The sequence below is a fragment of the Vidua macroura genome, chromosome 29 (genome assembly GCF_024509145.1).
Source record: "Vidua macroura isolate BioBank_ID:100142 chromosome 29, ASM2450914v1, whole genome shotgun sequence".
NCBI classification, from domain to species: domain Eukaryota; kingdom Metazoa; phylum Chordata; class Aves; order Passeriformes; family Viduidae; genus Vidua; species Vidua macroura.
In genome coordinates this window covers 1660883-1683016 of record NC_071599.1, presented here as the reverse complement: position 1 = coordinate 1683016, position 22134 = coordinate 1660883, and the positions used below count along the sequence as shown (strand labels likewise).

At 50.3% G+C, this 22134-nt stretch overlaps 1 protein-coding gene across 2 annotated transcripts; it reads right to left on the bottom strand.

The window, feature by feature from the left end:
* Positions 1 to 12101: 12101 nt before the first annotated feature.
* On the bottom strand, positions 12102 to 20819 carry ANP32E (acidic nuclear phosphoprotein 32 family member E). 2 transcript variants are annotated; one of them, XM_054000902.1, is made up of 7 exons: positions 20558 to 20819; positions 18889 to 19038; positions 18262 to 18384; positions 17426 to 17588; positions 16536 to 16690; positions 15636 to 15687; positions 12102 to 14819 (listed from the first exon to the last, which is right to left on the bottom strand). In XM_054000902.1, the coding sequence occupies exons 1-7, from the start codon at positions 20609 to 20611 to the stop codon at positions 14752 to 14754; spliced, it is 765 nt and encodes a 254-aa protein (XP_053856877.1). In that variant the 5' UTR covers positions 20612 to 20819; the 3' UTR covers positions 12102 to 14751. The 2 variants fall into 2 exon arrangements, with proteins under 2 accessions (XP_053856877.1, XP_053856878.1); XM_054000903.1 differs by having other exon boundaries at positions 12102 to 14816.
* Between the last annotated feature and the right edge of the window lie 1315 nt (positions 20820 to 22134).

Genomic DNA, 22134 nt, shown 5'->3' with positions numbered 1-22134 from the left:
CCTCCTTTGTAAGAGCTCCCTTTGCACTGCAGGCCCCAGCTCCTGTCATGCTCCAAGGACAGGAGCGAGCACTGGTTCCTGGGAACTGCCTAGAGCATCCCGTGGGGTGGAGCTGGATGAGCCCTGGCATTGCTGCTCTCATGTCCTCTTTCACCAGGACACTTTCCCTGTTCCCTCTCAGAAGTAAATGACATTGAAAGGTCAAAAAAGGTGTCCATCCCCACCACTGCCTGGAAGTCCCCATTATCCAGGAACTCTCCTGAAGATGTGGGAAGTCCAGGCTGGTCTCCAGGCTATTGAGGCATTTGCTGGATGCAACTCGCAGAGCTCTGTCGCCTAGAAAACTTGGGGCTGGCAGCTGTTATTTGTTATTTGTTATCTTGGGGTGCACGCAGAGCCCTCCAGAAGGGCAGCAGTGACACAATCCATATCCACCCTGATCCTGTCAGGCCATGAATGCTTCACAGACCCCCTTGGCCCCGAGGAGTGGGAGGTAGCAGCGATGTGTCTTCCCTTCTGTGCAACCAGAGAATCAAAGCCTTGGATTTGACAGCCCACACAGGCAGTTGTGGGGGGTTTGGGCTTTTCATTCTCACTTCTCCTTTTTTTTTTACCTTTTTTTTGAGCTGAAAAGTCAGGGGTGTGTGTGGGAGCCAGACACCACAAGCCAACAGCAGTTTTGGTAGGTTTGCCTTGCTCTCTCAGGTGTCATAGTCAGACAGCAGCAGGCTCTGCTTGGGCTGCCCAAGATCTGAATCAGCCCTGCTGGAAGGAAAGCTGAGCCCGGAGCAGAGCTCAGATCATCAGCTCACAGGCTGGCTCAGCTTTCCCACCCACGAGGAGGACATGGCAGTGTCTCACAAGTTCACTCGTGGTAACATCCAACCGTTCCTTGTTTTTTAAAAGGAAACCTAATTCTCTTACCTACAAGGCAAATAGTCCACAAAAATATTAAACCCACAGAGTTACTTCTTGGTTGTGGTTAGTGTTTTCTCTTTCCTTTCCTGGCTGTGATGACAAGATTTTTTTTAATTAAAGGAAAAATAAAACCAAACCCCAAACCTTTCTCAGTGAGTTTGGGTTAACCAGACTCCAGTGATACTTCCAGGGATAACTTTCCACGTTGGTGAACTGGATTGCTTCACAAAGTTTTTTGCAAGGAACTTCCCTTGTGACCTGCATCCCAGGTAGTGCCAGTCCCACACCAGCAACTCTCCTTGGATTTTGGAATGCTCATTGCCATGCTGCTCTGAACAGAGGCCTCTGGAAGAACCAGCACACTCTCTGGGAAGGGCTGAAAGGTCACCACAAACAGCTGCTGGTGCAGCTGCCCCTGGCACACCTGAGCATCCCTGCCCTGCTCCCAAAGCTCCTACAGGCAGTTTTGGGGATCTTGCCTCTCTGCTCACCCCTCACAGTTTTTCCCCCTCTGTTTCCCTGCTACCTCTGCCCTCGGTGGCATTCCCAAAACTGCTGGCATGGTGCAGGGAGCCCTACGGAGCTGCAAAGCCAAGGGCAGCACAGACGTGGCTTTGTGCATCGCCCCCCGGTCGGTGGCTCTATCCATGCGGGAACAACACTGCACAAAGGGGCCGTGCTCGCCCAGCAGTGCAGCAGCCGTCTGCCGTTCCCTGAAAGGGCCGGTATTGTCCAGTGTGGCAATTATGCTGGGTCTGGAGACAAAACACTGGATCATTACAGGAATACAGAGCGCCCTGGCCGGGCAGTGCACAGCAGACAAGTCTGAAGCCTGATAATGGCCAAGAATTCTGGGTTCTGCCCAACTGTGCCTTGAAAACACGTACAGAACGGGGGAAAGGGGGCTGGGAAGGGGATTTCCCATTACACTACAGGGAGACGGGATTGGGACTGGATTCTTAAGATGTAGGCAAAGCGTCTCCTATAAAAATAGCTGCAATTTGCTCAACACATGCTGAGGAGTGGGCAAGCAGCGTGTGCTGCGCTCGTCAGCTGGCACCCAGCACTCCCTGCCTGCTTCCCAGCACAGCCAATCCCCGGAGTGCTCCCGCTCCCAGCCAAATAAGGACCGCGGGGCGAGGAACCCCGGCTGCACGCGGCACACAGGAGCCCACCCACCCTCCCAGCCAAAGCGCCTTTTTTGGATTATTTTCTCTCTCTCTTCCTCAAAAGCTTTAAGCAAACCCCCTCCTCCCTCCCTTCCTCCGTCCTCTGCCTTTCTAAGGGAATTAACAGAGAGACATCTAGGACGGAATTCTTGGGAATTCCTGTGAGGGTAGTGAGGCCCTGGCACAGGGTGCCCAGAGAGGCTGTGGTGGCCCCGTCCCTGGAAGTGTCCAAGGCCTTGGAGCAGTCTGAGATAGTGGAAGGTGTCCCTGCCCCTGGCAGGGGTGGACCTGGATGAAATGTAAGGTCCCTCCCAAGACCCAAACCATTGTGTGATTCCATGACTCTATGAAACACTGGCACCCAACACCCTGGGAAGAGAGGGCTGAAAACCCAGCAAACCCCCACAAGCTCCATGGGCTGTGCTCAGACAGAGCTGACCCCACCGCAGAGAGTTCCTGCCCAGGGAGCACGTTTTGGGGTGCAGCCCCACAGATCAGCCCCATGTGACACATGGCTGCCCTAAGTTTCACCCACTGCAGCTCTGGGGACAAAGAGAGCAGCTGCAGTGCCTCTGCAGTGCTGAGAGGCCGCTGGAAAGCAGGAGGTACCCATTAAGAGGCTTTTGGTGGCTTTAAATAGAATTTACACTTGGAGGCAACTTTCACACTGCTGACGGGCAGCAAAACTCGGGCGTAAAGCAGGAACGGGTTCATGTTGTTCCAGTAGCAGTGGGCTATTCTGCAGGCTGGAATTACACCTAACAAAGCAGTTCACAGGAATAAAATTGGGGTGGATAAAGTCCAGTTTCTCCAGCAGTTTCCATCCCCTAACCTCCCAAGTGGAGCAGGAACACCAGTAACTCATGGCAGAGTTCTCAGGCTGAGGAAGGGGTGGATAAATACAAATTTTCAACACAGCCAATGGCTCCTGCTGTGCAGTAGGATTTCTTGGAATGACTGATGGAGAAAACTGCAGAAATGATTGCTTATTTTGTTATTCTCCAATAAGGCTAATGCCTTAAAAAGAGAAAGTAGGATTTGTGTCCAGAGGTGGAAGACGGGAAGCTATAGATCCTCCAGTATCCCAACTGAACAATATGTTCAGCATACCCTTAGAATAAATTCCATGGGATCCCAAGGCACTCTGATATGTTATCAGAGCTGGGGGCATTCCTTCCTGGACATCTGTGTCAACAGCTGTAGGTGAACACCTGGGGCTCCAGAGATGCCACTTGCTCACACCCTGTCCCTCACACCCTCACCCTGTCCCTCATCAGCTTTTACCCCCATGGGACAATCAGTTTGGGCTTTTGAAATAAAATGGGAAATGTGGTGCTTCCTACCTTGGAGTGCTGGAGGATTAAATCTTCTTCCAAGTCCCTAGAGAGGAAGAGACATAAAATAGTTTGACCCACATTCACAAGAATAATTATTGACTTAACAAGTTCCAACTGGGTTTTCAAATTAAAGCTCAGCAAGAACAGACCCACTTCCCTAAAAAAAGAAAGAAAAGGGAAAAATTCCGTGGTTTTGTATGCCAGATATACCTGTGTGCAAATGTATCCCTGGAATATGCATGTGTGGATATTTGTGCGTCTTCCCTCTCTTTAGGAAGGAATTCTTTAGTGAGATACACAGTACAGTGCCTTGGATTTCTTTTCCCTAAATCCAGTTTGAACTGTCAGAGTGTTCCTCATCAGGCTCAGAGATCCCCACACTCCTCTCCCTGAGTGGCCAGAGGGGCTGGTTTGACACTGGGGATGTTTGACACGACACCACAGAAAAGGTGAAAGGTGCAGCATTCCTTCCTGTTGGAAGTGTTTCCTGAGCCTGGCCCAGGAATATCAAATCTCTGCTTTCAGACTCTGTTGATTTGTTTGACTCTATAAAATGTCCTGAGGGACTGAAAACTACAGTGATTCTCCCACTTCCTTTATTTGTAATGTGTTTAAAATTTTGTTGCTCTGTTTTGACACAAATCATCCCAGCTTAGAGGCAAGAGAGGATTTTTAAATCTTTTTAACGTTTGGGAATGCTTGGGAGAGGCCAGACCAGCCAGAGTTCAAAGAGCAGAGCTCAGCCCCCTCCTGACACCAGTGGCTTGGGAGTTCTGCACTGAAATGGTGATTTCTGCTTCCAAACCCCTGCCCCGGGGCTAACGGAACGGGGCCTGTGGTTGGAATAAAGAGCTCATACATGTAAGACAGGAGGACAGAGGGAACCATTCAGAGCTGGAGGAATCTGTGGCTCACAGGCTGATACAGTAGGCAAAGGTCTGGCATGGACTGGAACGAGCCAGTGGAGATGTGGACATCATTATTTAAAGGACTCTCAACAAATGGGCTGAGTCATTAATGACTTTAAACTGAAAGAAAGGAGGTTCAGATGGGATTTTGGGAAGGAATTGTTCCCTCTGAGGGTGGGCAGGCCCTGGCACAGGGTGCCCAGAGAAGCTGTGGCTGCCCCTGGATCCCTGGGAGTGTCCAAGGCCAGGTTGGATGGGGCTTGGAGCAATCTGGGCTAGTGGAAGGTGTCCCTGCCCATGGCAGAGGACAGGATGAAGAAGAGCTGAGAGCAAGGATCCATCTGCGTGCACCCAACCTGCCCTGGCACTGCCCAGGGCTCTCCTGCACTCCATTAGTGCCAGCTGCCCGCAGGCCAGCGCTGGCTCAGCTCCACTCGCCAGGTGCCACTGTGGTTTGTGCTGCACCATCAGACACTCCCTGGCTTTCTCCAGAGCAGCCTCCCTCTGTGTGCAGCCCAGTGTTTCTCCTCCCAGCCCACTTGCTGCTATATATAATCTGAGTGCTGTCTACCTTTCTGCAGAGCGAGCTGGGAGTCATGCTTCCCAGAAATCGTGAGGTGGCATTCAGAACGCCGACGGTTCCTGGAAAAGCCTGCTCGGAATGCCTGCTCCAGGCTGCTGGCTCTCTTGTCCTTTATAGGTCACAGGGTCACTCAGGTTAGGTCTGATGGCAGGACACAAACTGGTAAAGTTCAATAAATGAGAGGTCTGGCTCATACTGGCTCATAAAAATAACGTTTGGCCTCTGTATGTCAAACAGATCCTATAGAAAATCGGTTTCTCCCTCCTTGCTCAAGTCAGATATTTGCTTGCTGCCATCTGCTCTCTCCTGCCTTCCAGGGAAGTGTTCACCCACCAGCTCATCAATGAGAGCAAAACCACAGACAAATCTGGCTGAAATTTTGTTTCTTCATGGGCACAGCTCATCCTTCCCGTGACCTGAGTCTGTGCTGCTGCAGCGTTCCTCAGGCAGCTCGTGACCTCAGTTATTCCTCAGTTCTCAAAACATCACTGCCTGTACTTTGAGATGTTTTAAAAACCAGCTTCCCTTTTTATTGTGCCATCGAAACAGTTTTCTGTCATTTTCTTACTGCTCAGCATTTTGGGAATGTTTCATTACACAGAAAAGTTATCTCAGGGGCTCAGGCCCCAGGATTTGGGCCCTCCTGCGTTATGGAATAACAGGATCAGAGTGTAACAATGAATCCAGAGCCTGTGAGGCAGGAAGAACGGGGCCGGCTGTTCAAACGCTGCCTCTGCCAGGTCCTTGGGGCATGATTTGGGATGAATCACCCTGTTCTGTGTGCCCTTACCCCATGCCAAGGGTAAGTATGAGATTGCTGCGCTCAAAATAGGAAGAAGCTGCTCCTCCCTCGCGATTCCCGGCAGGTGAGCTGCACCTTCCTACGGCAGGGACAGAATTCCTGCAGGAAGGAAGCTGATGCCACAGGGCAGGAGGCACGTTTGCAATTAACTGATGGTGCAAGTGACAGCGAAGGAAGCATTCAGTATTCCCTGGCACAAAACATTCCCTAAGATTTTTCCCACTTCATTTAAAGGGAAAATACAAACCAGCAGTGCCAATTTAGCTCCAGAGGGGAGAAGGGAGACTCCAAATGGGAACAGACCAGGTGCTCAGTACTGGGTAGAGCAGTGAGGGTGCCAGGGAGGAGGGAGCAGGGTAAGGAGGATTGTGAACATATTTACAGCCATCTGGCACCCTGAATTATCCAAACAATGAGGCTGCTTGAGCGCTCACTGAAACACAGAGAGGGAAGGAAGGAGTTTGTTTGGGCAGAGGATCCTGAGGGCTTCATGCTTTCTGGAATGTTTGCTGGAATGTATTCTTTCTGGAGATGTTTTATATCACGGATAAAATTATTTATGTTACTGGAGATGTAGGGAAATGAAATCAAAAGGAAGTGGAAGGGCTACTCCTTCTGGCATTTTTCCTTCCAGGTTTCTAGAAATCAAGTCCTAGGAAAGAAAAGATATCTTGGGAAATCTTGGTTTCTTGGGAGGCAGCAAGAAGGATTAGAAATGAACCGGGAAAGTCTGTCATCACCAAACTTCCATGGTACCCAGCGCAAAGAACAGCATAAACCCACCAAGTTCAGTCAATTCCAACCACGGATTTTCTGTGTTTTCTGTCTTCCATTCCTTCCTGCGCTTAACAGAAGTGTTTTCACTCTCCTACCTACATGCTCTTGATAATTCCAGCGCACCACAGCTTCTGCAGGGCCTCGCCTCCCAGCACCTTCCGAAAAGGTGCCATTTTAAGGAGTCGCTCGGAGTCTCACGGGTGGAAGGCAGCTCAGAGACAGCCGCGCTCTGCCTCCCCCTCGCCAAAGCCCGCGCCCGTCGCTGGTCGCGCTGTGCCCTCTAGTGCTCGTTCTCCCGGTCCAGGGCTTCGGCAAGCCGAGTTCACCGGCAGGATCGGGAATGCGCTCCTACGGAGCAGCCGACGGGAGCTTGCCATGGAATTGCAGTTATTGAACTGTTTCCCTTCCCTTCTCCGCGTGTGGCACAGGAGGAATCACACTGGCTCTGCGGCAGCGTGTTGGTGCCCGGTTCCCCGTGCAGTGCACGCACGGATTGACAGGAAAATACATCCAAGAACAGCAAACCCGAGTGCCTCCCGCTCCCACCCCGGCTAGGCTACCCTAATTTTGGTCCAGACCTGTTTGATTCACAGTAGAAGCACATTTTCCACATGTTGGAGAGAGGAGAAAGAGTGATTTGGGAAGTTTACTAAAGCTCTTCAAACCCTTGCATTGAGATGCACAAGAGAATTCCCAAATTCAACTAGTTTGTGGGCATTTGATTATTCCCATCTTCTCTAGGATTCCTCACTTTGTTCTAGGGAATACTTTTTCAGTGTTGATCTGGGAGTTTTCTTTGTAGTGAGAATGCTTAACATCCATATAGAAATTCTGCAGCAATTGAAGCCTCCAGCGATCCAGAACCTCAGAGCAGAGAGAGGTGAATATTCTTCCTCCTTCCGTTCCTCCTGTTGCTTGCAGAGGAATGACGTGGTCTGTGCAGGGATGTGAATGAGGAGGAACTCTGGATGATTGTGGGAAATAAAGGGCTCTCTCAGGAAAAACCTCATTAATTTGTGTAGTATGTTAATGTAAGAGATTTAACCAACAAGCAGCCTTCCACCCTCCCCAGACTGAGATGGAAATACCCCTCAGTAAATCATCAGAGAAAACATTCTCATCTCCACGGGTCCGTGCTTCAAAGCGCACCTCAAACACTGAATTTAACACCAGAAGCTTTTGGAGCCGCACAACTCTAGCAGGAGTAACGGGGTGGGTGTGTATGGGAGGCGTGAGCACAGCCAGTATTTGGCACTAAAAAGTCAGCACTCAATTATATCCTTAAATACACTTATGACTTGCACAGAACAGGGCAAGTTTGAATTCCCAAGGCTGATCCTACAGCTTTTGGTGTGGATCCCCCGACAGCGATGCTGATGAAAGAACAGACTGAAGATGTTCTTGGTTTCCAGGAACACAAATTACCCAATTCACTCCAACTGGGTTTTGCTGTGACATGGGAGCTCACTCAAAACACACAAACGTAGAAGAAACACCACAGCACACACTTTTAAGCAGAATAATTATGACTCATCGCGGTGATGAAGCTGAGAGACACAGATGTGACTCTGAAATGAGTGCAGAAAGGCACTTGCTGCAGGGATGCCTTAATTTCAATACGCCACTTTGCCAGGAGCTCCCTTCCAGCCTCAGATTCCTAATTAAACATGATTCCTGCATGTCCTCAACATTCCCAGGGACAAGGATGTGACCAAGCCCGTCACAAATGGCCAGAAGATATCAGTGGTTCACCAAAGCAATGCTGGAGAGCTCTGGCTGGCTACTCCTCAGTCATCACTAGATTATTTTATTTTAATTAACTCTAGACTAGAAGGAAATGCCCCTCAAACACCCTGTGTGAACACATTACATTCAGACAGGAGAGACCAGCTCCTTTGCCAACATGAACCCACACTCTGGGGTCATTTTTTCCTAGAAGAGAATCCTTTTCTCAGTGCCAGGAGCTCCCAGCTCTAATGTGTCCTGTGGTTTTCTGCTGGTTTGCTGTTGAGGCCAAACATTTATTTTTGGATTCTCCCTCATTTGTGCCAATTAAATTAGAAGCAGTAGGAAAGACTTTCCTTGGCTATTTTGGGGGGTAATTTTTTATTATTTTTTTAATGAGACACACTCAAAGCAGAAACCGAGCACACTACGAACTGTAATTTTAAAGTTTAAAACCAGAGGAGCATTCCCCAGGAGACCAAACTCTAACTCCAGTGAGAAACCTCCCAATAGCAGTAGCAACAGGAATTTCCCTGCCCCAGGCTCTGCAGAGGGACATTTTCCATGTCCTGCCTCAAGCAGCTGCTGTCCCTGACACTTTCTGTCCTATCCCATGGGTTTTTGGTACCCCGGGGGAGCTGCATTCCTGACTCTCCATTTGTGCCAGTCGATCGATGAGCAAATGCAGAACACGAGTGTGGCACATCTAACGTGACACTGCAACCCCTGGCACAACCGAGAGACTCAGAAATGGATAAAAATAATTCAAGCATCATTTTTTTACCTCATAAATTCAGATCTCGTTCTTCGCTTCAGACCTTTGCAATGGGTCTGACCAGTGAAACTGGTGTATTTTTAGTATGCAGCAGCTCTGCTGCCAAAATCAACAACAGCTCTGTTTGCTGGAAAATGGGGCAGTTTTCATTCTGAGATTTCTCATTACTCCATCGTGCAGTTCAAAGGATTTTACAGTTTTCTCCAAGGTCAAATTCCTGAATTCATGGGATTCCACGAGAATGTTGGCTTCCCCATTCTCACATAAAAATATGGATGAGTAAAGCTGAAAGTGAGCTGCCTGCAGGTTAGGCATTGAGAGATCCTTGGGGTTTATATCCTCGGCAGTATGAGGTTTTTAAAATTAATTTAATTTGAGGGAGAATAAAGGGGCGAAAAAGCTATCTGGTTATTATGGAATGTGTGGGAATGGCAAGAGACAGTTTCAGGAGTTCTTGGTCACATTTCATACACAAAAACCCTCCCTTTTTTGGAAGTCTGATCTGTGGGAGCCCCAGACCACTCCCCTGACCCAGGCACCTTGGTCACAAAAATAACCTTAAATCCCTTCTATACTGTGGTAGGGTTGAATTAACCTGGAAATGGGATGTAGGGATGTAATTGAGAAAGGGAAAGATTTGCCTTGGAACCTGCATATGTCACATTGCCCTGGGAAAGCAGGAGCAATCTGGGGGACATTAGGAACTATATGGCAGCAGGAGCTGCTTGAAAACACACACTTTGGAGTTCCCTTACTACTGGACTTAACTAAGCAACCTGAAGAATTTTATGAGGAATGTCTTCCTGTTTTCACCCAGTGCATTTGTACCAAATCCTGGCTGAATTTACCCTTCCTCACGCGACGTTGACAGCCACCTTCGGAAGCACGGTTTGTATCTTCGGATTTTTTTCTCCGCTTGGACTCTGAACCGCGCTGTTTTCCATCATAGGAATGAAGTTCACAGAGCCTGAGGGGAAAAGCCTCTCCTGAAGGCTTCGGGGTGGAAATGGGGCAAGCTGTTTTGGGGTGCAAATGGGACTTTGGGGGCACTTTCCCCCTCGCCGCCGCTATGAGGGGCCTGAGGGGCCGTGGGCGGGGCGCCGCGCGCGCGGGTGGCGGGAAGGCGGAGGGGCGGAACTGCGGCAAATCTCAGCCAATCAGCGGCGGGGTCGCGGCTCGGCCCCTGCTGCCCGCAGCCGGGGAGCCCCGTGGGTCGCGGTTTCCCGCGCTCGGGGGCCCGCGCGCCCCCTCAGGCGGGTGCCTGGGCTGGGGGAAAGGAGCCCCGACCCCTGAGGAAGGAAGAGGAGGGGAAGCAGCAGCACTGGGAGGGGGAGATAAGGGCCGGGGAGGGAGCAAGAGGGGGCACCACAAGACAAAAGCTCCGGGAGAAGAAGGAGGAGGAGGAAGGAGCAGGACAGAGGAAGCTGCCCGCCGGCACGGCTTCCCCTCACTGCAACAAAATGGAGGGCGGCGGGGCTGTGCAGTGGGACGGAGCGCAGGCTAGGGCGCTGCTGGACCACGGGTAGGGGCCGCATCCCTCGGTCCCTGCCCAATTCCATCTGGAGACGCCGGGAGCGACAGGTGCTTGGCGTTGTGGCAGCAGGTGAGCTGAGTACACCAGCGGCTGGGGCAGGGAGAGCCGGTTCCACATGTGAAAAACGCCAATCACTTGGTTTTTAAAATTTTTAAAGTTTAATAATAATAAAATGGTTATAAAAATAGTAATACAATTAGAGGAATAAAAATTTAGAGTTAGGACAATTACAAGACGATAAAAAGCAAAGAATTACGGACGTCCGGATGCTCTCGGGCACTTAAGCCACGACAAGCATGCCTTGTGAACAAAGGAATAACCTTAAAAGCAATAGCCTGTTGCATATACAAAACACTTCATGATTATGCATATATTTTATTTAAAACAAGAAATTCGTCTGGTACTTGTCAAAAAGTTTCTGTTAATTCCCAGGCGCCTTCGAGTCTAAGTCAGGCTTGAAGAAGTTCGTTTCTGTTGATAAGGAAAGCCATAAATTCCTCTCCTCTGGAAAATTTAGGGGTTTCTGTAATTGTTATCTTTGTACGAAGAATTCCTTGATTATCTCATCTCTTTCTTGAGCTAGTTAAAAAGTATCTTACATAGTATAGTTTCTATTTTAACATTGTGTTATAACCTAAAAACACATTCAACACACTACTTGGGAGAATTAATACAGCATAACTTTCCAACATTACACATATAATAGTCATTGTAACTATTGCGAAAAGCCAATCATAAAATATGCATTTTTCACACACACATGTCATGACGAGCTGAGGAACCCATCAGCCACACGGCAGGTTTTTCCTGGCTTTGAAGATGTGCCCACACACCACCTGAGCTTTCTCCTTTGCCATCAAAGTACCGTGTGACAGCCTGGTTTTACCTCACCCACCTGCAGCCCCAAAAAAAATGGATTTAACGTGTTTAAAGTCATCCTGAAACTCAGGGTCGCTGTTTGGCCCCAGAGCCAGTGGGAAATGGGTGCAGAGGGTAGAGGTGTGGGGCTTCAGCTGGAACAGCAATTCTTCTCCACCCTCTAAAACTAAATAAAATATCCCAGAAAGTCACCACCCATTTCTTGCCTAATTGCTCATCCAGCAGCAGAAAAGCCTATTTGCCAAGGGCTTTCTCAAGTGCATCCAAGGGATTTTTGCCAGGAATGCTGGACTAATCCCAAGATAAAACAATGCTTTCTCTAGCTCGGGAGGAGCAGCAGGTTTTTTTTTTAAACATTGTTCTTGTGTGAGGAATATTTCAGCAGCAGACTTGGCTCAGGCTGCCAGGCACAAGGCAGTACCTGTGAAAAGCAAATCTCAAGACTCACCCAGACTTGGATGTCTATGACATCTGTGTTAAACTCACCTGGAAACACTCAGGGAACCATTCAGGTTTTCCAGAACATTCTTCCTCGACTGTTCCAATGTTACCAAGGACTCAAGTACCACAAGTCCAAGTTCCATCCCCAGAAACACACACCGTTCTGCAGATTTCCACCCCATTTAAACACAACTGGAAAGAAAATTCCCGTAACTCCATTCCTTCCCACAGGTGGACATACCCCGAGAAGTAATCCAATACAATAGTCTCAATTTATTTGAAATAATTCGGTTTGAAAACTTTTTAATTTAAAATTTACAGCACACATGGGGAGGAAACATGTTTTGTTACAACTAAAAGTTACCAGAAGAGTGCTGCAGGGCTGTTGTCTTTAATTTAACACTGTCATGGCTTTATTCAAAACACAGTTGCACAAAATCAGTTACTCCAAAGTTTCAGGAAAGAGTCGGAGAAGGAACCAAACCACACTATATACAGACTGCCATACAAAGAGCATTAAAATAGGACAAAACCTCTACAAAATATAAAACCCACCCTGACGTATTTGCATGAAAAGACCACCCACCAAGCAAAAAAGTTTCAAAAGTTATCTGGAGGCTCTGAATTCCTCGTTAAAAAACGCTGTTGCTGCATGCCGAGCGGAGGACACAGGACAGGGGATGGTGACACTGGGACAGATTCTTGGGTTGCTGAGGGGCTCAGGTTCCACGTGGTGGCTGACGCACGGCACTGCGGGTGTTTGGGAAGTGGGAAGTCTGGCTGTCACCCCTCGGAGCTCAGTCTGTCTGGTCTCAGGAGCTGGACTCGCTTATCCAAACAAGCCCACTACCCACATTATTTTAATCCATCAAAATAGACTCTTTTTTTTTTATTTTTAAATTTTTTTTTCCATTTAAAACTAATTTTATCTGCATCAGTAACAGAGAGTTAAGTAAAACCCTGACATGGAGGTGCTCTAACGTACACACTTATAAATAACAAGTTTCAATCTAAAGACAAGAAGCAAAAGGATGGGAAAACACTTTTTCTCTCAAAGCTGAGCACCAAGCAAGTGCCTCGCCCAGAGCCTTCAGGACATGACAACCATGCACTGACCCACCCAGGACTCATCACAAACACAGGACTTGGTTGTGGCTGCAAAGGAAGTTTCACCACAGCTTTTCTAGTGTCTTTAGAGATATCCCTTAAAAAAACCCACAAAGCCCAAGGAGTCAGTTGTTCCCGAGCGTACCACCGCCGGCCAGACTCCACTTCGAGGCCGGGAAGGTTCGGCCCCGCTACACAGCTACAGGAGAAACCCAGAGTTAAGGCTCTAGTTGGGGGGAAAAAAAAACCACACACTTTGCATAACTTCAACCCTGCGTGATCTAAACTCCACCGAAGAGCTGGAGGTCACACTGAACCAGTGTGTGAAATTCCTAAGGAACATCCACAGGGAACCAGGCGATGAGGGACCGACTCGCTTAGGCCCAGGAATTTCCCTCCTCCCACCTGCAGGCTCTCCCCAGTTTCTGGCAGCTATTGACAGCCAGGACAGATACAAAAATAAGTCTCTGGAATAAAGCTGTGTGTGATATTTGGTTCAGGACCTACGTGAGACAATGTCAGTCAGTGTGATACCACGACTACACTGTGTGAAACCCAGATCACGCCTGAAGGAGGAATGCCAGAAGTCAGAATTTGTTTCCAACAGGAAAAGATGATACATTGGGGCAGATTAGGAATTATAAAGGCTGCTAGATAAAAAGCTTCTCTGCACGTCCCCCATGCTCGCTCCTGACGCGTCTCTGCAGCCACTCAACATAAACCACCAAATATTCCCAACTGTTACACACAAACGGAGCGTTTTACAGCCAGATTTAAACAGTTTAAGAGGTGACGTGCAGAGAAGGGCCAACTTGGGTTCATTCTTCCCTTCAACAGTTCTAGAAAAGCTGGGGGGGGGTGGAAAACAACACGCTTGGAGGAGTTACCCGTTCACTTCTGCATCAGAAATGCATATTTCATCTATTTTATACATTTTATAGCCATGAGTGGTGCAGAATTCCCAGAATGACAATGCAAGAGCAAAGTGAGTGAAAGTTTAACAAAGATTTCTGGCAAAAAGGTTTAAAACTACACATTAATTGCTTCGTTAATACCTGCAGTGACAACGGACTTGGGAGAAAATTTATGGATTGCAACCCTTAAAGGATCACAACTCTTTCAGTTTGCCAAAATACACCCTTGAAGGAATCTAGTGAATACTCCAAACACTGAACATTGGAGCAAGCAGGAAAACAAAAACATCTTCTGAAACCCACTGAGGCTTTACCCTGGAATACCCAAAATAGAGAGGAGCCTTCAAAAAAAAAAAATAAAATCACAGGAGTCACCTTTTAAAAAACTGAAACTCAGGTGTCATCTAGTTGGGGGTTTCCAGTTGAATCCATGGAAAACTTGGCCTAGAGTCAACTGATTTAAGAGAGTGGGGAATTCGCTGTAGAGCACTTTTCAGTTCAGCTTTTTAAGCTTAAAAACTTTAAGATCCTGAATGAAAACTCCCAATATTAAACCCATGGGACATGGGGTTGGATTCAGGGCTAACAATGACCAACACAGCAAGATTGTACGAAATTAAAGAGCTCCAAAGAAAAGTCTGGTGGGGGGAATTTGCCAATGGCTTCAGTGATTATAGGGGCTGAAAATTGTTCTCTACAGAAGGTTCCCTATGGGCTATCAGAGCTTATCTGGAATGATAAAAGGGGCAGGAATAGTAAAACCACACTTCTGCTATAAAAAGTTAACATAGGATTTCTGTCAGGACATCTATGGTACATGGACATACAGAGCTGCATAATCACTATTGCGTCTTCCGTAACTGGAGAGTCTGGTCCTGCAAATTAATCCTCCTCTTCCTCGCCTTCATCCTCGGGCTCTCGTTTCCTCTTCTCCCCTCGGACACCCTCTGCTAAGGAGAGAGGGATGCACACAGCCCGTTATGCTCTGCCCACACAGCACTTACAGCCAGGGGAGGGGAATGGGATGTTCTGTCAGGAACATCCAGCACAGGATCCTGCACAAGATCCCCGAGTTTTCTGTGGCAAAGGGCCGGATTTGGGTGGTGAGCTGTGCGCTCTGCTGGTGGGAGCACGCAGTGCAATGCTGCCCCAGCCAGTCCATTAATTCCCCAGCAGCCATCCCCTGGCCAGCAGCCCATCCCGACTCCAGGGCTGCATTCGTACAAAGTGAAGAATTCACACTGATCCTTCAGAAATAACTGTTTTTGCAAGTGGAAAATCCTGCTCCCAAACCTGAGCCCAGCATGTGGAGGAGATGGGAGCTCAGCTGGGGAGAAATTCTGGGATTTGCCTTTACAAAGACGTGGAATTTTTTATGAAAAAAAACTTACTAAAAATACTCCAGTAAGCCACTTCTTGCAAACAGAACTTTGTCCCTGTAGCAGAATTGCTTGTGGAGAAGCTGGATAAAGGGAAAGCTCCAGCTGCTCCTGGCTGCCAGGCTTTGCCAGCAGAGACTCTGGTGCACTTGAGGAATATTTTCAATGTATGTAAATAACAAGATGCACAGCAGAGCCCCACTCCTCTCCACAATGAAGAACAATTGCCAACTGTGCAACAGATAGTGTCTTTCCTTTCAGAAAACTGTTGTTTCTTCCTCACTTTTGCTTTACTTTTGTTTTTGTGTAAGCATGCAGGTCCCAAACCCACAAAGAATTATAGAGAATTGATTATTTCAGTCACAGCTTCAATACTTGAGCACTTACCTTCTTCCTCCTCATCACCTCCTTCAACATAGTCATCATCATCCTCTTCATCCTGTACAAAAATTGGGAGACATTTTTTAAAATTGCTGTTTATTGAAGTCTTGCTTCCACAATGATCCCAAGCAGAAATCCAGGAATTCCCTGCAATTTCCCCACCAGGGCATCAATCAGCCCTAGAGGCTCATTTCTTTGCTTTTCCCCACTGTTCACTTCTTTAAGCCAGCTCAAAGTTACTGAAAAATTAACTGTGAAAGAGATGCCAGCAGATCTAGATTGCCTTTGAACCCACGGTCAGTAAGGGCCTGGAGGAAAAGGTGCATAACTCTTCCCAAGTTACTGTGAAAACCAGTAAGTGTGTTGTTGGTTTTTTTGTCTTGTTCTAAAGCTGATAGATGAGGAATGTAAACGAATTAACAATCAGCTCCAGAGAATTCGACAAGCCCAAGTCTTGTTTTTCTATCCCTCTGCTTGGTGGAATTTTGTACACAGGGGAGTGTGACAAGTCAAAATGGGGAAACAAGCCTCTGATGCTGGCCCTTGGAATATTGGAATTAAACCCACTCCACATTAACTCCCTGACACGAAGCAAAGTCCTATCAAAAGACTGGCTGGCCACAGGGGCCTTCAATCCCAAACGGGGGTGCTGCTTTGGGGCACAAAGCCCACACCAGGCACATTCTCCTGGTGTCAGAGGGGAGGATCTGAGCAGGACCCAGGGCTTTACTGCTGTCCTGTAATTTGTGTGACCAGTTTATAGCTACAAGAACTCTACTCATCACCTTCTGAAAGGTGGCTGTTTTCTGCACTCTGAGAACTGTACCAGAACTGTTTTCTGTAACCACAGAACCCCACAGGAGCTTCTCTTTGCTTCCTGCTTTTGGCAGCATTTTCAAACTTTACCTGAATTTCTTCTTTCATCAGGTATGAAAGACCAACTTCCTCCTCCTCTTCACCTTCCCCCAAATCTGAAGCTCCATCATCTTCATCATCTTCCTCTTCATATTCTCCTGGAGGCCCAGCTTCATTCTCATCATCATCATCATCTTCATCCCCTTCTGCAGTGAAGGACACACATAAAAGACCAGAAGTTCAGTTCCATTCACTCCTCTCTGAGTATAGCAGGCTGGGCTGGCCCTAATAGTTTTTTTTTCCTGAAGGATTTGGGGATTTTTATTTTCTTCTAAATCCAGGCAACACATGGGAAATTACCATCATTGTAACCAAGTTAAATTTTGTTATTTTTTTCTCTAAGGAAGACTCACAAATGCTTTTCCATCACAAGCTTCAGACAAAACTCTTGATGTCTGAAACAGCTACAAAAACAAACTCCTGCCATCCCTAACAGCCCCCTTAAGGACTGCAACCAAGTTGGGACCAAAGGGAACTAGGTGTCCTTTTGGAACTAAAATTTGTATTATACTGAAGCAGGGGCCTGAAACCATTATGAAACCCTGTAAAATTGCAATTTTTTAATTCAAAATAGTGTGCAAGTCCCCTTGCTCTGTATCACTCAGTGGCACAAAGGGCTTTACTGCTGGCAACAAGAATATTTGTGTCTTTGCAGAAGTATCTTTAGTCCAATTCCCTTAAGCCCAGGCAGCTTCTGCAGGACTGGAATCTTTATTAAGATTTATCTTAATGCTCTGTATCAGTGCATTAATACCAAATACACTCTGGACTCTGCTCTTCAGGAGCACGAGCAGCATTGTGTGCTCAGGAAGACTCCACACTACATGGAGACCTTTATTCCAGCATCCCATTCCTGCCCCCAGTTTGTTTCAGGAAGTTACCATCATCATCATCTTCTGAGTCTGGTGCCTCGTTGTCCTCCTGATCAAACCCATCCAGGTATGTGATCTGCTGGAGCAGCTCAAAGATGCTGTCCCTGTAGTCCTCAAGGTTTGTAATCTCACAGTTGAACAGGTCAAGACTCTTCAAATTCTTCAGATTTTGCTGAAAATAAATGGTTTGTTTTTTCCTGTGGTGCTCTTCGATACAGCAGGCTCACAACCCAAGGATAACAGAATTTACTTTATCCTCATCCCTCATTTCTAGTCACAATTTTTCTCCCTCAAAGTTCAGTCCAAGTTGCTGGCAGCAGCCAAATCCCCACCAAAGGCACTCATGTGGAGTAACTCCCACACAGCTCCCAAACCTTGGAGGTTGAGTTATGCTTGCAGAGCCCAGTTCTGGACAGAAACCCCAATCATGCAGAAAAATGGGTGAATGGATCACCACTGGCAGCTCCCTCCTCTGCTTCACTGTCCCACTCCTGGCTGTATCACACCCCTGTCTGAGTCACTTCAGAGTTTAATGAAAACTCATCAGACAAACACACCTTAACGAACAAGCACAGGGGATTCAGCACGACACACCTTGGCCACTTTTTCTTCAAAGACAAAACAAGCCTAACCATCTCTGATTTGGGACATCCCATTCCTGACACATTTTCCAGCAGTGGGGTTACACATGTAACCTACAACCATGGCACCTGTGAGTCCATCAAACTGGGCCAACCACGAGACTGATGAACATTTGTGCAAATCCACTGCAAAAATATTAAGGGTTCTTGCCAAAAAATAGTACTTATTCCATCTCCCCAGAGCCCCTCCCACTTGATACTTACAAGAGCTTCCACAGTGCCAAGATCTTTGATTTTGTTGCCACTTAGATTGAGATATGTGAGATTAGGACATCTCTCTGCAAGGACCTCCAGGCCTCCAGAGATGACGTTGTCACTCAACTCCAGCTATTTTACAGAAAAAAAAAAGGAATTAACAAATAGATTTTCAGCCTTAGATTCAGCTGCATCATTGTTAATTGTTCTCCCTTTAAGAATGTAATCACTTTTGAAGACTCAGCCAAGGTAACAAGCTTTAGCTGTCAAAAAGTTCCTTTAAGTTGAGAATTATAAACTGCTCCTTAGAGTTTCATGCGTTTGGGCACCTCAGTTTTAAATTACCAGGACTGGAGTTTACTGCCAGCAATGAGTGATCCAAGAACCTCCTACCAAGGCACCCTGCTCAGCTGGACCTTCGCAATGTCCAAGCAGTTACTGCCCCAAGAGTCGCTGACCAAACCCAACTCGCCATAAAACACCCGAAACAATTTCGGTCCTTAAAAATACATTTCAGAGGCTCACAAAGCACCTTCAGCACCACACGAGTCCAACCACGAGTGCTGAAAGGTGCCACCACGGCTTGCCACCCCTGACTCTGCCATCCCAAAGCGCTGGCAGGCAGGAGATACCCACCTTTCGGAGCTTACTCAACGTGGGGAGTTTGGCCAGCGACGTCAGCTCAACGTTGGCCATGCTGAGAAACTGCAGCTCCTTAAATGAGTCGTTGAGCCCTTCGATCTCCCCGTTGCTGGACCGGCAGTTATCGAGCACCAACTCTGTCACCTGCAAACAGGCCAGCGAGGCACGTGTGGGTGTCACAGCAGTGAACTCCCACAGTCACCCAAAAGCCACCCCAGGGACTGGGCAGTGGCTGCAGGTTTGGGGCTTCATTTAAAATCAGACCTGATTTCTGCCCTGAAATCACCAACACCTAATTTAAAATCACCCACCTAATTTAAAAATTATGCAGTTTCCCGTCCTCTAAAGCACGTGTTAAACTCTGCAAAAACTGCCACCTGACCCCAAAACTCCATCGACAGAGTACACTGGTACAGCTCCCCACAGAAGCACTGCAGCCAACCAACTGCTGGCTTCTCCTTTAACTGTGCATAACCAAACTCATAAAACCAGTTTCTCTCTGAACCTAAAACCCTCTGACTCCAGATTATTTTCCCAGAGAATCCTAGAGGTTAATGGAGCCCAAATAAATAACTTCCTTGTGCCCAAGCCATTTAATAATCAATACAGGTCACGAACTTGGAGAAGCAGCAACAAGAAGCAGCCAATTAATTTGAAATTATTTTATCTACAGTGGAACATCCACTTGGCAAAGGACAGACACAAGGTGACACTTCTTTTCCCCGCACACTACCAAAATTTTGGGAGTATTGCAGACCCCTAGCAGCACGAGGCCAGCCTCCCACTATTACTTTATTTTTTCATTAAAATACGCCCATTATTCCATGCAGACATCAAATTTTAAGGCAAGCTGCTGGGGAGAGAGGGAGGTTCCCAGCTTCATCCCCAGCAGCTGCAGCGCGACGAGGCCTCTCCGTGTTACCTGCCACCCGCAAACACGGGCGCGTTAAACCAACGGTTTTGGGCAGGTTTTTTTTTTCCCCCCCCCGCCAAAACCCACGTGCGCCAGGTCAGGGAAAGCGAACGTCTCAGGACTTTACTCCTGGGGTGAACCGGGCGCCGGTTTTTCTCCGGTGGAGAAGTGGGGAGCGATGCTCCGGAGCCCCGAGTGGGGCCCGGGAGGCGGCGGGGGCAGCGCGGGGCCCCGCCGCGCACGTGCGCTCCCGCCTTGCCTGGGGTTCGGGGCTTTTTTTAATCTTTTTTTTTTTTTTTTTTTTGGCTCTTTCATAAGAAATGGAAAGTTGGAAGCGCGGGGAGGGGGGGAAGCGGGACCCCACGGCACGCCCGGCGGGGCGGCGGGCGCGGGAAACAACGTTAATTATACTAATTAAAGGCGTCGGGATGAACGACGGGCCGCGGCCGGGGCCGCCGCCGTGACCTGTTTACTGCGGCCGGGGGAAGCGGCGGATTAACGTCGGGGGAAGCCGAGGCCGCCGCGCCCCCCGGGAACTTCGGGGCACCCCGAGAGAGGAGGCGGAGGGGGAATGAGGGGGGGCCGCGGGTCCCGGGGCCGCGCCGGAAGCGCCGCCCGCGCCCCGCCGGGCCCTGCGCCACGGCTGACCCAGATTCGGCAGCGGTGCCGCCGGGCCTGCGCGGCCCGAAGCGGCAGCGACGGCCCAACGGGGCGGGGGGAGCGCGCCCCACCGGCCCCGCCGCCCCTCACCTTCTCGGGGGCCCGGTTCCGCAACTCCAGGTTGATGCGCTTCTTCATCTCCATTGCCCCCCCTCCCGCGGTTCCGCACTGGCGAGGGAGGGTGGCCGAGAGCGGCCGCGAGGGTCGCTGCGGCTGCGGCGGGCGCCGGGAGCGCACCGGGAGTGGGTCGGGGGTCGCCGGGGCCGCCCCGGCCGCGCCGCTCCGCAGCAGCTCCGGCACCGTCAACGGCCGCCCGCACACTGCGCCTCCATGACACGGCGCATGGCGCCCCCCCCCGGCCACGCCCCGCCCCGGGGCGGGGCTTCCTCGCTCCGCGCCGTCATTGGCGCGGGGGGCGCCGCGCCATTGGCCGAGCGCGCTGCCCGTCAGGACGCGCGGGGGCGGGGTTTGTGCTGGCGCGCGGGGGCCGGCGGGTGCGCGCGCCCTGAGCGGGAGAGGCGGGGCCGGAGCCGGGGGCGGTCCCGGGGGGCGGGGCGGGGCTGGGGGTCGCGGCTGTGGGGTGGGCGGAGATCGGGGGGCGCGGCTCTGAGGGGTCGCGACTCTGAGAGGGCCGCGGCTCTCTGAGGGGGGTCGCAGCTCTAAGAGGGCCGCAGCTCTTAGGGGGTCGCCGCTCTTAGAGGGTCGCCGCTCTGAGAGGGTCGCCGCTCTTAGAGGGTCACGGCTCTGTGGGGTGGCGGCTCTGAGGGGTCGCGGCTCTGAGGGGGTCGCGGCTCTGCGGGGGTCGCAGATCTAAGAGGGCCGCGGCTCTGAGGGGCCGCAGCTCTTAGGGGGTCGCCGCTCTTAGAGGGTCGCGGCTCTGAGGGGTCGCCGCTCTTAGAGGGTCGCGGCTCTGAGAGGGCCGCGGCTCTGAGGGGGTCGCGGCTCTGAGGGGGTCGCAGATCTAAGAGGGTCGCGACTCTGAGGGGTCGCCGCTCTTAGAGGGTCGCGACTCTGAGGGGTCGCGGCTCTGAGGGGTCGCGGCTCTGGGATAGGCAGGGGCCGAGGGTCGCGGCTCTGTGGGGCGGCAGCTCTGAGGCGGCCGCGGCCCTGGGATGTGCGAGGATCGCAGCTCTGAGGGGTCGCGGCTCTGGGATAGGCGAGGATCGGGGCTCGCAGCTCTGAGGGGTCGCGGCTCTGAGAGGATCGCGGCTCTGAGGGGTCGCGACTCTGAGGGGTCGCCGCTCTTAGAGGGTCGCGGCTCTGTGGGGTGGCGGCCCTGAGGGGGTCGCGGCTCTGGGATAGGCGAGGATCGGGGGTCGCGGCTCTGAGGGTTCACGGCTCTGAAGGGGCCACGGCTCCGGGACGGGCGGGAGTCGGGGCTCTGAGGGGTTGCGGCTCTGAGGGGGCCGCGGCTGTAGGATGGGCAGGGGTCGGGGGTCGCGGCTCTGTGGGGGCCGCTCCGGGCCGGAGGTCGCGGCTCTGGGATGGACGGAGGCCGGGGGTCGCGGCTCTGAGAGGTCGCGGCTCTGAAGGGGCCACGACTCTGGGACGGGCGGGGGTCGGGGTTCGCAGTTCTGAGGGGGTCGCGGCTCTGTGGGAGCCGCTCCGGGCCGGAGGCCGCGGCTCTGGGATGGGCGGAGGCCGGGGGTCGCGGCTCTGAGGGAGCC

Coding starts and splice junctions, on each gene's coding strand:
- ANP32E (XM_054000902.1), bottom strand. CDS start 20,611: ATGGAGATGAAGAAGCGCATCAACCTGGAGTTGCGGAACCGGGCCCCC. Junction 19,039..20,557: donor GGAACCGGGCCCCCGAGAAG/GTGAGGGGCGGC, acceptor GCCTGTTTGCAG/GTGACAGAGTTGGTGCTCGA. Junction 14,820..15,635: donor AGGTGATGAGGAGGAAGAAG/GTAAGTGCTCAA, acceptor CTCTCTCCTTAG/CAGAGGGTGTCCGAGGGGAG.